The sequence below is a fragment of the Crocodylus porosus genome, unplaced genomic scaffold, assembly GCF_001723895.1.
Source record: "Crocodylus porosus isolate Cpor-Errol unplaced genomic scaffold, CroPor_comp1, whole genome shotgun sequence".
NCBI classification, from domain to species: Eukaryota; Metazoa; Chordata; order Crocodylia; family Crocodylidae; genus Crocodylus; species Crocodylus porosus.
The window spans coordinates 53,814,238-53,829,361 of NW_017728943.1; the positions used below are offsets into that span (position 1 = coordinate 53,814,238).

Genomic DNA, 15,124 nt, shown 5'->3' on the forward strand with positions numbered 1-15,124 from the left:
TACTTTTCTGTTCTAATCCTTTTTGATATGCATTATATTTATTACAGACTTTTTTGGTTTAAATAATGAGTATTTGCTATAATTTACGTTGAGTTTGAAGTGGTGCTTTTGTGGTTTCAGTCAGAGGAGGGAAAAGGGTTAGCATGAAAAATTTTGAGACGTTAATTTACAAAGTAAAACAACACTTAGCACACAGAACAACAGTAACAAATGGTGAAAATGGGTGAAAGTAAAGACCGAACTACTAAACTAGCAAATATGTCAATGATGCTTATGTACTATATGGAATAAATATGGTGAGTACTAGAACAGGAGGCTTTAATAGGCACACACAATCATCATCTAAATGTGATAACTAAAACTTTGTGGGACAGTTCACATAACTGAAATATTGTGATGGATTGATGGATGGTTATAACCTAACCATATCCTTCTGTGACAAAGTGATGGACTTTGTGGATATAGGAAGAATAGTGCAGGCAATATACCTTGAGTTCAGCAAGGCATTCTTATAGATGACTGAAGGAAATACTCCAAGAAGACTGAGGGTTGATTTAATGACAGTCTTTTTTACAAGGGAAATTATAAAGAGGAGGACAATCCGTTTTCTGTCTCCATGGGGACACTGAATGGGCTTATATTGCAAGGAGGAAGATATAGCTTGGATATTAGGAGGAACTTTCTGACAAATGTGGCTAAACTCTGGAACAGCTGACAGAGAGAGATTGTGCAATTTCTGGTGTTGGAAGTTTTTAAGTATGTTAGCTGAATGTTTGTGTGGTGTAGTTTACAACAGGGTAGCCCTGGATTGAACAGGCAGTTGGAGGAGGTGACCTCTTGTAGTTCCTTCTATACTTGTTTTTTTTACAAGTTTGTCAAAGTCCTCAAATCAGAATTAACTTTGTATACTTCCCAGTGCATAGTTTCAGGAAGGCTAGAAGTCTCCCTGTGGGTAGCTCTAGACCCTGTTCTGTATTCCAGCCTCTGGTTGTAGATACATTTCCCTTTTGAAACTGCTCTAAACGTGAGGTTTTCAGGACAGCAGCTGTTAAATTCAAATAGGTATTTGTGGACAAGCCAGGAAAAATACAAATGTAGCAGAACTGCTTTAGCTTTAGTACTTCAGTCATATTTTTGCTGCCAACTTCCCTTTTGATCAGAAAATAGTCACCATTTCTCAAGCAATCTTTCTTTTTCCCTGGCAAGTGATGATTGTTTGTGTTTCAGTAACTCTGAATCAGAGGAGGAGGAGGAGGAAGATGAAGAGGAGGAATGGGAACCAAAAAGCAAAACTGCAAGGAAACCTAGGCTGCCAAAGACAAATGAATCAAAACCTAAAAAAGTTGCTGCTCCACGGTCAACTGCAGTTAGGAAAAGGACCAAGAAGACAGCAGTAAAGGGGGATCCAGTAGGTATCTCTAACTAGGATATGTGCCTCTTTTGTAGATGTTAAATAATGGGTCAGAATTTTCCAACTCAAGACTGCTAAATTTTGGCATGGAAAAGATGCATTTAGACACTATAATAATTGACCTGATTAGAGTATGCCTCTGCTGCAAGCTGAGATTTTCAAGGTAGCTCTGGTACCTAGAGCAATCTAGCTATGTCTAAGAAGTATGGTAGATCAACTTGTGAGGAGCTACACTGTAATATACAGTGTAGACATAGGATCTGAGCACTCAAAGATTCCATTGACATTGCTTTGAGCAGTGCATGCTCAGGATTCATCGTAAGTTTGCTTTTTCTAGGCATTTAGTGACCTAATTTTAGGTAGTCAAGTCTGAGAACTTTGACCAGAGATTTTAAATTTGCATTTATTTATTTATTTATGACTTGTTCAGCATTGCTGAGCACTCTTAGATTTCATTGATAATATTGAGACTTGAATGTGATCAGCACTTTTGAATTTATAGCCATTAAGACTAAAGTTTTTTTTTTTAATGAACCTGTTTATTTATCTCTGCTAAAGTTCCGTGCCATATCACAAAAATGCTCAGATTTGGGAGAGAATGTGGGAATGGGTTTTGTTATGGCAGCCGACACTCCATGCAAGGTTTAGGTGCTCAAGAATGCTTGACCAAGAAAATATCCCATGCTGTGTGGAACGCCATGCATTTCTGTGGTTGTCAACCTCTGAGAAATCTATTCTTGGATTGGCAAGAAGAGCTTTAATGGAAAAAAGACTCAGATACCAGGAAGCTGTGACTTGTATACACAGCTTAATGGCAGGGAAGGAACTGGAGCTCAGCAGGGTTGGGCTGATTCCACGTTCAGTCAGATAGAGCACTGCCTTTCCCAGGTAGTCTTGTGTTATATTCAAACAAACAAAACAAATTTGCACATATTGGGTGCATCTACATGTGAAATTAACATAATACGATAAACTCCGGAGCAGTTTGAGCCAGACTCAACTTCTCCTGGGCTCAGTAATTTGAGCCAGGGTAGAGTAGCTCTGGGCTGCCAGGAGGCACGGGAGGTCAACCCTGAGCTCTGGGTGGCAGTGTTGGGCAGCAGAGGTCAACTCAGCTAGGCAGGAGCTAGGTGTTGGGCCCCTGCCTAGCTGGGTTGACTGGGTGCAATTTGCGTCAAGCGGTCACTGTCTACACATGCGTTTAATCACACTTAATGACTCTGCCGTAAAAGTACTGTCCCCAACAGTACTATCTTACAGAGGAGTTAATTAATTTATTGTGTCCTAATACTGGCCCACGTATAGATTCTTACCCTTAACTAAAGCTAATTAAATTAATTAATGTGCAATAAAGCACATGTGTAGATGCATGCATAAAGTATGCAATGAAACATGTATTTTAAGGATGGTCTCCTGTAGCCAGCAACCTATTTTAAGGAGCCAGTTTAAAATATTTCCAGGAACCTTTTATTTAACATTTTAGAGCCCATTTCTACTAGGCAAAAGACAGCTTCCCCTATAATTAAAGTCCTGATTTAACAGTGTACTGAGCACCAATTATGTCTCTAAGCACCTCAAAAAGCAGTGCCAAAACTTGAAAAGATAATGTCTATAATCAAGTCCTATATTGTAGAGCCTTTATACTATAGTGGAAATGTTGCTAGAGGATTAGTTCATGGTATTCAGTGCTTAACATATTTTGATGATTTATATTCCAGGATTTATCTTTGCCTATTGGTGCTGGTGAAGACAGTAAAGGAGGATTGCAGCTTTTACAGCCTAAAGAAGACAGACCCACCAAACAGAAAACGGCAACTAAAAATCGAAAAGTGCCTATGGGAGCAAAAATTAATTCAGTTCAGAAAACAAGCATAAGCAACTTAGAGAGTGATGAAACACCCTCAACAAGTGCTCCTCTGGGAACTGAAGTGAAGAAGGAGGAATCTGAAGAAGACTTCGCATTTGATGAACCACCTTTAAAAAGGATAAAATCAGCAACATGTCCTCAAGGAAATCCAGTAAAACATCATGGAAGCACCAAAGTGAAAGAGGAATTAGAAATGAATTGGGACATAGTGCAGGTATCCAATCTCTTATTTTTCCTTAATGGTAGCTGAGCAAAGTCATACCATAGCTTACAAAACATAAGTAGAAATACAGCAGGACAACTTAGTTATTTTAGCTGGAGCTCTGGAGAGTAACATAGGCAGACAAGATTCTTTGGGTAAATGCAGTATCTTTTATTAGACCAACTAAATATTTGGAAAATTGTACTTTGCAAGCTTTTGGGCACAAACACCCCTTTTTCAGGCATAGGAAGACTCTCCAGGCATCATCATGAGTGCCAGGATTTAAACTTTAAGTAGGAGAAACAAATTGTTTTTAGAATGTGACGCCATAGTGTACGTCAATGCACAGTACCATCAGAGTAGAGGTTGTTTGCAGATTTTCTTGAAACAGTAAAGCTAATCAAGGAGAAGATGTCAACTTTCATCTTGGTAGATTCACTTTGAAGTCTCATTATAATAATTTAAATAAATATGTTGCTAGAAATCCCCTTGTTCTAGGAGGTTAGATTTGGTTTGGAGCAGTGGGGGAAATAAGGTAGCACATTACAGCTTAATTAACTGGAAATATCCAGTTTATTACTATATTTTAAAAAAATGGACTATAAAAGTATTGCTGGCCTTGACTTCGTTGAAAATCTGCTGGATTTCAAAGGGAAGGTATTCTTGCAAATATAAGTGGTAAACATATTGAAGCTGTCCTATATCCCTGTGTATTATTCAGATTTTAAGTATATCCTATTTTGTTGACCAAAGCTAGCTGTTCAGTAAGGTACGATTTGTGTAGCCTAAGAAGTGTTACTTCTCATATAATTTGCATTATCACAGGCATGTACATAAGCTCTTTTATTTTTATTCACTAAGCATAAACATTTCAATGGTACCTAAGTCACTTAGGACTTGTAAGCACACAATTTGAGCCATTTTAATTACTTGAATAATTAAAGCAGAACAACCATAACATGAGTGCAGTTATACTAGGATAAAGGTTTCTTTATACCGCTATAGCTTAATCTCCTTTTTATATGATAGTAGGCTTTATTAGTATTGGGAACCTTTACATTAGATGTTGCACCATCATACTGGTAAAAAAAAAACAACCCGCTCTCCCCCCCCCCACATAACTGTAAATGAAATGGTTATAATTGTACCAAAAATGTATAAAGCAGGACTTAAGGCACAATGGGAATTTTACCTAAATTTAATTACTGAGACTAAGTTAAACTGAAGTCTCCATTAAAACCACTTTGGTTCACAGTGGACAATTTTGTGTGCATATTCTGTTTTTGGTGTTTTTAAAATAAGAATTCCACAATGGTATTTAAAAAAAAAAATCCCAGAAGTTTGTGGTGAAAATAGGATGGATCTCATTCTACATTAAAATTGCTCTAGCAGAATTAAAATGCCAATTTTATTCAGAACAGATAACTTTTCTTGCTTTCGTTCCATTTTAATTCTTGTAAAAAGACCTGGAGACTGAAGTCTTCAGTTTATACAGGCAGCCCATTCAGTCACAGTAGGGGCAGTGCAAGCTTTCTTATACTACCTCATTAATGGACCTTCACCAGCACTGTCTCTAAAGCTGAGGATATTGCAGGGCATTGTGACTGGGTTGTGACTTGGCTGGGATGATGTAGTTGGGAATGGCCCTGGCCATTTGAGCAGGGGGGTGGACTAGATGACCTCCTGAGGTCCCTTCGAACCCTAACTTTCTATGATTCTATGACCCAGAAGTGGGTCACAAGAATATATGAAAGGGTCACGAACAAACTTTAAAAGTCTATCAACAAACTTTAAAAATGGATTCTTCTTTAAAGAAAAAAAACGTGGGACACCGTGGGTTTTCCCTTACAGGCTGGCAGAGTTCTAGCCTTCAAGGGGCTGCTTGGGCCCCTCCCTGCCCCACACACCCACCCTGTGCCCCACACACTGGGGGGCTGTGGGTTGAGAGTGAAGGGCACGGGGTCGGGACTGGCCATTGATGTTTACAAATAGGTCCTGGTACAAAAAAGGTTGAGAACCACTGTTCCATTCAGGTGTTTACTTCTACTGAGACTGACAACAATGGTGCTAGTTACAGTGGTGGCTTTTGTGTACTGGGATGTGAACTCTGGCCAACAAAGCCACATCACAGAAACCACAGTGTGAGATGACCACTAAGTACTGATTTAGTTGAACAGAACTGTGGCCACGACATATTTAAGGAGATATCAGGTAAGGGTAGGTATGAGACTAAAGTATCACTAACCCAGTGATTCTCAACCAGGGTGCATTGAGATTCTTCTAAAGGTATTGCACAATATTAGCATTGTTAGGTGTGCAAACACCTATATGTGATTCACAAGATAAACCCAGGGATTTCAGTGAGGATACCATAGCGTAAAAAACAGAGTTTCCTGTGGGCTTTCTGAGTTCTTTGCAAAAGAAGAATTGCTTTATTTTTCATAGTCAAGAAGTGAGTGAAATCTAAGACCTGGATTTTCTGGTGGGTGTCTTGAGTCTGACATGGGGTGCCTTGAGCCTAAAAAGGAGAGAACCAGTATAGTAAACCTGCTAGCTTAACAAACGGTTATGTTTGCTTGTGGCAGGCCTTGGCAGAAAGGACAAACGTTGAACCGTGGGTATGTGCGAATATAATTCGCCTTTTTAATGATGAAAACACAATCCCTTTCATTGCACGGTACCGAAAAGAACTAATTAATAATCTGGAAGCTGATGCATTGCGAGAAGTACAGCAAACACTGGAAGAACTTCGGTAAGTAAAATAAAAGGAGCTTTGTTTATGTGCATCTGTCCAACAGACTGGGCCACAATTAGCAGTAACATTTTGAATCCAATTTGAAATATGATTGTGTTAACCTAAAACCCTTGTGTTTTAGTACCGTTGCGAAAAAGACGCATGGGACAATACAGAAGTTAAAGAAAGAAGGAAAGCTATCAGGAAGTCTGTTAACAGCCTTATTGAACTGCAGAACTTTGGAAGAATTAGACCATGTGGTTAGTGTGGTAATCTTTTTTTGAGTTGTATCAGTAATTCTTTACCTTATATAATTAAAGATCATGTCACAAGAAATGTTAACAAGCTTACTAAAATATCACCTCTGCCTCTAACAGTGTGCTTTATAACTTCCTTTTTCAGTATGCACCATATAAAACTGGAAGCAAGGGCACTAAAGCCCAAAGGGCTAAACAGCTGGGATTAGAACCCGCTGCTATTTCTCTCATTGAAAACCCAGGAGAGCTCAACCTGTTTTCTTACGTCAGATCTAATGTTAAAGGTAAGCACTCAATTCCTGTGTACAGTAGTGGGATTTAGAGTATACCTTAAAGAAAGATAGCTTTTGTTTATTAGCTGTCTCTGTGCAGTTGAATGTTAATGTGATGGTCCCACATTGCTTAGTTGTTTCAACAGTGGATGTTGTGGAAACATCTAAATGAGATATTCTGTCAATGTCTTGTCTTGCCTATCCTTTCACTTAGTAAGGGGTTTAATGGAAAAGACTGGGACTTAGCAATGAGTGGGAGGGAGGCCTTTCATTTTTGGATGAAAGCATGCGTACTGTTGAAGAATAGGTAATTTCCAGTATTAGAGCAGATACTTTTATATATTGCAGAAATACTTCTCTCTTTTAAAATGCAATTATGAGTGAATCTGTAGGGGGCAATGTCTGACAATAAATTAGGAAGGTTGTTGCAGACTTTTGCTGGGAGTTAACAAAGCTTTCACCTTCCTTCCCCTCCCATTTCTACTTTTGTTTTGTATTTTTTTTTTGTTTTGCATTTTATCATACAAATGCTGACTTTGAGGCTTGTTCCTGTTTTTTCCACAGTAGGAATAATATTCATAAAACTAATGCAAACAAAATGAGTTAGTTCAGATGGTTCCAGGTTAGCACTGTGGATCAGTTGGCAAAATTCCTGGTTATGTATCTCTCATATTTTAGAATGCCTTAAAAGTTCATAAACTAATATATTTCAAATATTGCTCTGTGAACTCTCCCCAGATAGTTATTTATGACACCAGAGTGTTTAGAACCAAAAGGGGCGAGTTCATAATGACTGTTGAGATGAATTCTTTGAAATACCAATGCCTGTATTCTAGAAGGTCTGCTTATTGCAGTTGCTTGTATCATATCCATTTTAATATTTGGAATGAATTAACCTGTCTTCACTACTGTGCTAGAAATGATATATATCTCATCTTACATTTTTGTAATGCTTTTCATCATAAAAGACCTTGAAGCATATGAAACAGTACATACAGAAAGAAATTTGGCAACATTTTCTGTCCTTGTTTTGGTAGCTAAGTTGACAGCCTGCCTGCAGTATAAAAAAGAAGAATTTTTCATATGAGTAAACTCCTAGTTTTGCAAAAAGCTCTAATAGGAAATTATTATCCTTGGTTTTTAAGTTCTCAGTATTTTTAAGCTAACAGCAATATGCTATATGCCAACAAACAAGATAAAAGAAAACAAAAGGATCAACCCTTATATTCAAAGAATGTGGGTCAGATTACGTAGTCAAGGATTTGAAAGTTAGGAAATGCCAGAATTTAAGTTCATGGTATACTTAATTCTTTTTGCCCTTTTTTGCATATTCACTATAATATAATTATTATTTACAGTATTGTATACTATTTTTAACATACCACCTTCCTCACTGGCTGATAGCTATTCATTAGCTGTCTAACCTCCATTCAGAGTATGGTCTTTTCCTTTACTTATTGTGTTCAGTCCCAGTTCTGGATATGAAATGGCTTGCTTCCTCATGCATTTGATCTGTCTCTGTACTATCTGAGTATCCCACGGGCATAAATGATTGGTGCCCAGTTTGAAAAAACTAACTTTTTTCTTTAATAGCTCTTTGGACATTTGAAACTCTAAAGAAATTGAACAGGGGACACTGAAACAAAAAAAAAAAAAAAATGAAACAGGGATAATGCAATAGAGCAGTGGTTCCCAACCTTTTTTATACTGCAGAACATCATGGGAGTGGGATGGGGTGCACAGAGCTGGCTGCTTCCCTTCCGGGGCTGCCCCTCCACCCGGCTTTAACCCCGCATGTGACTGCCGGCAGTGGAAGCCGTTCACCTAGGCAGACAGACGGGGGTCTGAGCAGGGGGCTTGTGCCACAACCTGGCAGCCAACCTTTCACGGCCTGGTGGTTGGAACCTCTGCAACAGAGCACCTGTGGCAGAACTAGGATTAAAAATCAGTAAGTTTGACTGTCAGCCCTGGGTTTCTTCCTCCAGATTGCACTGTTTTATTAGAATTGTTAAGCACTCTCAGCTCTTGTTGCTTTCATGATTTGCAGGTGCTTAGCACTTCTTAAAATGAGGCTACAAGTTTGTCAGTTTGGTGTTCAGAAGTGAAGCATGTGCAATTAGTGCTGTTTGCCAAGATTTTTGGTTCAATCAATTTGCCCAATATCGTATTAGAACTTTTCAGCCTCTTTACCAAATTGAGAGTACGTGCCACCAGCTGACAGTTCTTCACATGCATTCACTGAACAACTGTGACAGGAAAAAAATACAACATCTGGCAAAGTTAGAGCCTATGTTGTAATACCTTATGGAGAAGGGTATAGAACAGTGGTTCTCAACCTTTTTAGCCTCAAGGCACCCCCCCATAACTTTTTTGACTTTTGTCGCACCCCAACTGAGAATTGCTGAACTAGAATCTAAATTCAGAAAAGATATGGAGGGCTTCCTTGAGGCTAAAAAGGTTGAAAACTGTACACCTAGTTAGTGCTAGGTAGATGTAGCGGAGATGCAGCTTAACCCTGCCATGCCTTGTTCTTTCCGCTGTGTTTACCTCCTCCCTGCCTCTGGTCTGTACTGGAGGGGGCATCCTCTACCACTGAGGCTGTTGCTGTGGGGTCTTCCATGCCAGTGGCCATCCGCACGGCCCTTCCTGCCAGCACTGCATCATGGGAGCAGCAGAGGGGATGAGCCAGGCTGCAAAGCTTGACCGGCCTCACATCCATGAACCCAGCCACTACATTTCTGGAAGTTGTTACGAATTACGCTCTTAAAGCCATGTGCAGTTCACTCTAGGCTGGGGCAATGATTACGCAGAGCAAGTATCCAAAGTCAGATACAGAATCTTTATTCGCTGCAGCGAGGTGCCTCTGAGGAGGGACCCCGCCTACCAGTTACGATACTATTTTATACCTAGTTAGTACGTCAGCATTAGTTCGTGATTAGCTCATGCTCGTAAGAATACCCAATCATTTACTAACTAAACTGCTATTCTATCCAATCAGGTAGCACTGTGCGCGTGAACACTGACGTTTAACTCTCGTGACTGCATGTTTTATATATTCTTGCCAAGTAGTCTGCTTGAAAGAAAACAATTTTTGTACTGCTTTCAAAGTTTCTCTGTTGACGAGGCTCCTGTGTTGACCGGATTCAGCTAGTTTCATATCTTATCAGTAACCCTTTACACAGCACTTCTCTTCTCACTCGTCTAGTATGTGCTGTGTCCGCTTCTATGTATTGAGGTTAAAGGTAAAAGAAATGGCCTTACTTCTATATTGCAAAATCCACACACAACAAAGTATAAGGACAATCAGCACAAGGTTTGGTGTGGGGGTGGGTAGCAGCAGCAGCAGGCCTCATAGAAGCAGCCACAGACACCAGTGGGTAGCTGGGGTGGGTGCAAGGTGCTGGATGCAGGGGGGAAAGTGTGCATCTCCTCAGGCAGAAATCAGGGGACACAGTGCCTTCAAAGGGATCTCCTGGCACCATAATTGAGAATCACTGATATAGTATTATGATTGCACTGGCAGCTATAATTCTGGAGTATTTACACTTCAGTAATATCATTTTAATCTTTCTTTCTTTTATGTATCCCTGGATTTTATTTTTCAAAGATAAAACAAAAAAAAGGCAAGGACACATTTATATGTGTGATGCTAGGAACAGCTGTTGCATTTTTCCCTGGACAAGCTGTGCCTGTGTTTGTCCCGGAACAGAAATATCCCAGGGTTAGCATGTGCATACATCACCCTTCTAATCGAAGTTTAGTGGATGACGTAATGAACTGATGCTTTTCTGCAGTCTTTGGATAACTGTCCAAATGTCCTAGGGTAAACTAGGTTCTTTTAAGATTTATCCCAGGACAGTGAGCATGGATGTCTGAATGATTGTTTTCTGTCCTGGGATAAAATGGTTCATTCTGGGACAAATGTGACATCTGTTTGCAGCTTATGTATAATGTACCATTCCATTTGTCAGAAGCAGGGTTTAAATTGTAAAACTTTTCTATGGTAGGGTATATGTCCAACACATCAGGTAAAAGAATAGATTTCAATAACTGTTGCTGGAGTTAGTCTGTTACTTTCAACATACCAATAACTAGAGAGAAGATTTGTAAAATAACAGTGGGCACATCTACACAAGATGCCTTTATGCACAATGGACTGTTATACTGTGCATTAGCATGTCACAGCAAAACCGTGCTAGTGCGCAGTAGAATTAGTCAACTGTGCATTAAGTGTCACAAAAAAGTTTACCTTTGCTACTGCGCATTAGTGCAGCTACTGTGCCTTTATCTAGTACCTCATATTAGAGGTACTAAACTTAATGTGTAGTAGCAAAGTCACACTAATGAATGTGTAGATGCACCCAGTAAATTACATATGCATAAACTGTCCTGTTCTATAGTTAGTATAGACAGGTACATAACTTTGGCAGGTTGTTTGAGACGCCTTTCAGTTAAGTAGAGATTTGGAGACTCTGGATGTTGTTTGCCCTAAGTGGGATATGAAACCTTACTTAGTTGTGAAGAACAGTTGGTTAAGAAGCAGGTCTAGAACTCCTGAAGCATAACTGAAGCAGGAAACTGGTGAAATAAGGAGTCTGCTGGCAGTCAAAAGGAACAGTTCAGGAAGATGAATACATTCATAAGAAGCTAAGTGTTCTCTTTGCATCAGTCTTCACCTCTGAGAATCTAAGGGGAATCCTCTCTCAGATGTTGTCTTTTAATAATAATAAAGTTGAGGTACTTCCAGAGATTGAGATGTCACGATGTATGCGAGGAGGAAAGTGATAATTTGCAAAGCATAAACTTACCAGGAAGTCCAGTAATTTTACAGAAGCTGAAGTATGAAGGTAACAGAAATATGCAGCCTCTTCTTAAAACTATTCCAGAGGATTGGAAAGTAGTAAACATTGTGTCTGTATTTTAAAAAACAGGTTCTGGGGTGATCCAGGGAATTACAGACTCTGAAAGCCTTAAATCTGTCCTCATAAATTGGTTGAAATGGTAATTAAAAATTGAATAACAAAACATTTGCATCTGACAAGTTCTGGCCAGCATAATTTTTGTGAAGGAAAATCATGTCTCATTGATCTTTTAGAATTCTTTGAACGTGGCAGTAAAGTAGTAGATAAAAGAGAACCAGTTGACGTAATTCATTTAGCCTTTTTTAAGGGCCTTGACAAGGTACATATTTTTTCAGAAGGCTACTGGAGAAGCTAACTAGTCATATAATAAGAAACAAAGTGTATTTTTTTTGGATCAAAAGCTAGCTAGGAGACAAGCGAAGAGTAGGATCATATGATCACTGTTATGACAAAAGGTTAATTGCAGGTTGCTTCAAAAGTTCTCTGTGAGGTTCGTTGTTAAATATATTACGGATTGGGAAAGGGGTGAAGTAGTAAAATTTATAGAAGACACAAGATGAGATAAGCCAAAACCAGAGCAGACTGAGAAATGTGAGAGCGCTGAATGAGCTAGGTAAAAGAGCAACACGATGGACAATGAAATTCTGCATCATTAACTGCAAAAGATGTACACTGGACAAATTTAAGCCATTTGTGCACTTTGCAGGGTTCTAACTTAATGGTATCTGTTCAAGAAGAGGATCAGGGTCATATTGCAGATAGCTCAGTAGAGGCTTTGCTGAAAGGTTTTTGCTAGAATTGCCCAAGTAGGATGGTTCACTGCATGAAGAATGGGATGGTGAATAACGCAAAGATGTTCTAATACATTTTGTATATATTTCTGGTGTTGCCTCATTTGGAAAACTGCTTTATTAGTCTCTCGATATTGTAGGATATTGCAAAAATATGGCAGGGTAAGAGTATGCAGGGTTCAGAATCATATGAGAATGATACTGCCTGGAAAAACACTTGTAAGAAGATCGTTTGAACATGTTAGGATTATTTTTATCTGAGACGGGACAAAGACGAGAGGAAGCAACTCTGGATACATATGGTACATTGGGCAGACTTATTAGTACTGCTAAGTGTTAGGGCCAGTTAACCCTCCCACAGTGCTGTGCAAGCCTGGCTCTATTGCTTATAGTTAAGGAGACAGCCCACATAAGGCACTGCTGTCAGGTGTGGTGAATTTACAGTAGATCTAGGATTTTGAGCAGTTGGGGGAGTGCAATCAGTATTGGGCCCTGGGCTTCTGGGGCTAGAAGGATGTGGTAGGTTCCACTGGCCACCCACCTTGCTTAAGAAGAGGGGTTGGGCATCCTGGTTCTGGCAAGATAGGGTCTTTGGATCCCATGAATGGCTGAAGGAGGAATTGAAGGGAGGTGTAACTGGGTCCACCCTTGGAATTATCTCAGAATTAACCTATGGCCAAGAACTTAACAAGATTTAAAAGGGGGACTGAACACAATGGATTGAAATCAAGAATATTCAGAGTTGTTTTAATTATTGATAGCAACATTTTTGGAAAAGATGCTAGACTTCTTTGTTTTGAGGTTTATGCTCACCTCCTAATTAATGGACACTAGGATGAGATGTAATGTGTTGAGGGAATGAATAATCCTAACTCTTCCTGTTGCAAGGTTCCTTCACCTTATTTTGAGCCACTATGTACTGCTACTTTCTGACATAGGCATAGAGTAGATTAGCCAGAATCTGGGTTTTACAGGAGAACATCAGTTTCATAATCTCCTGGTTCCTGGCTCAGAGCTTGGTCCACAGAGCAGGGAAAAATTTGGGGTCACCATTTTCTCTGTGACAGCCCAAAATTCAATTTTCTGTGGCCTACTGTCAAGAGTGATTGGAGGGGGCTGGAGGAGAAGATGAAGCTTTCTACAGATTGAGTGTTCAGTGATTTCAGCAGCAGGTGTCCAGAAAATAAAGATGATGTTTTTCTGTAGTCCATCACTTTTCAAAATCTTTCTTCAAACTATTAGAAGTGTTAAATCCTTTAAATAAAGAAGATTGCATAAAGAAAATAGGCAAACTTAACGCAGATATTGTAACCTGCTCCTCTACAATATTGAAATGTATAACATTTATAAAAAGGTAGAGGTGCACCGATTATTAACCAACCATATTGGCCAATGCTGATGTGATAATGGAAGGCATTTTAAAGTACTGACATAAACCATTTTTTATTTATTTATTTTTTTTAGCACGTTCCAGCAGCCTCTTGTGTCATATTTATCAGTATCCTGGTTCTTAACAATGGTGGTGGGGGCGCTTGAACTAAAGCTCATTCAGTGAGCTTTAGTTTAAGCTCCCCTACCACCATTTTTAAGTATGGGGATGCTTTTAAGTGGAGCAGAGCTGAGTGGGGCAAGGGTAGATGCGGGCTGCATCAGGGATTTCTGGTGCACTGGCTGTGCACCCCCTGCCTGCCCGGCAGCATGGGGTACAACTTGCCTCTCCCACTGCTTCCGGGTATGCAGGGGGCACACAACCATTGCAGGGCTCCTGAAGAAAATGCAGCAGAGCAGAGAGCTCTGAGCCCACAGCAAGTAGCCCACATCCACCCCATACATACATCTGGGGGGGCACATGCCCCCCATGCCTCTCCCTGACTAGCCGCCCATGGCTCTGTCTTGCTCCTTCCCCTGGCCTTGCATCCAATGCACTGCCCTGGTTGGACAATGCCTTCAGCCCCTGCCCCACTCCCTCCCTCACCGTGGAGGGCTCAATCTGCACCCCCCACACCCCTTCCCTTCCACAGACTTACCTGCAGGGAGCTTGTTCTCCAAGCTGCTTGGCTGTATTTCTGGCCATGTGCACATGGCACCCTGTGTCTTGCTCCTGGCAGCTGCAAACAGGACCCCTTGCAAGTTAGTATGCTGTCCACCTGCAAGGGGAAACCTGCTGTTTCCTGAGGGAACCCAGGCATCCAGGGGCCCTGGCCCTGTTGGGGAGAGGGAACCCAGGTGTCTAGGGCCTTGGCCAGAAAGTATAATTATTGGTAAACATTTGAGGTGCACTGATACATTGGTCTCATATTGGATCAGCACTGATACAAGCATTGGCGTTGTTTAGGAGGTGCATGTGCACCCCCTGAGATTGGTGGTGTGCCCCTGAAAGAAGCACCACTGCTGCTTGTGGCTGCCACTTGCCACCCCACTGCCCTAGCTGCTGGTGCCATCGGTAGTGCCTGCGGGTGGTTGCCGTGCCCCACCCCAGCCTCTGGGGGCACACGTTGTTCATGGATATAAGAAAAATTGACAGTATTGGTAATTTGCTTTTTTTGGCTGATATGGCTGATCATGCCGCTGATAAATGCTCTGTGCATGTGTGCAGCCACAGTTTAGCATTCAGGTGGCCAGGAGTGCAGCCTGGCAGCATGGAGAGCAGCTGGGTCCGGTTAAGTCTGTTGTGAGGGAAGAGGTATGGGGGGAGGGGCAGATCAGGGCCCCAGGGGTGAGGGAGGGA

The 15,124-nt window shown here is 40.6% G+C and overlaps 1 protein-coding gene across 1 annotated transcript in view; it reads left to right on the forward strand.

Moving 5' to 3' along the window:
* The first annotated feature begins 219 nt into the window (after positions 1-219).
* SRBD1 (S1 RNA binding domain 1) overlaps positions 220-15,124 on the forward strand; it is a 207,194-nt gene continuing 192,289 nt past the window's right edge. The window contains exons 1-6 of the mRNA XM_019548564.1: positions 220-275; positions 1,228-1,408; positions 3,130-3,492; positions 6,066-6,232; positions 6,357-6,474; positions 6,617-6,755. Coding sequence (XP_019404109.1) covers positions 220-275; positions 1,228-1,408; positions 3,130-3,492; positions 6,066-6,232; positions 6,357-6,474; positions 6,617-6,755 — 1,024 coding nt within the window. The remainder of the gene's footprint in view (positions 276-1,227; positions 1,409-3,129; positions 3,493-6,065; positions 6,233-6,356; positions 6,475-6,616; positions 6,756-15,124) is intronic.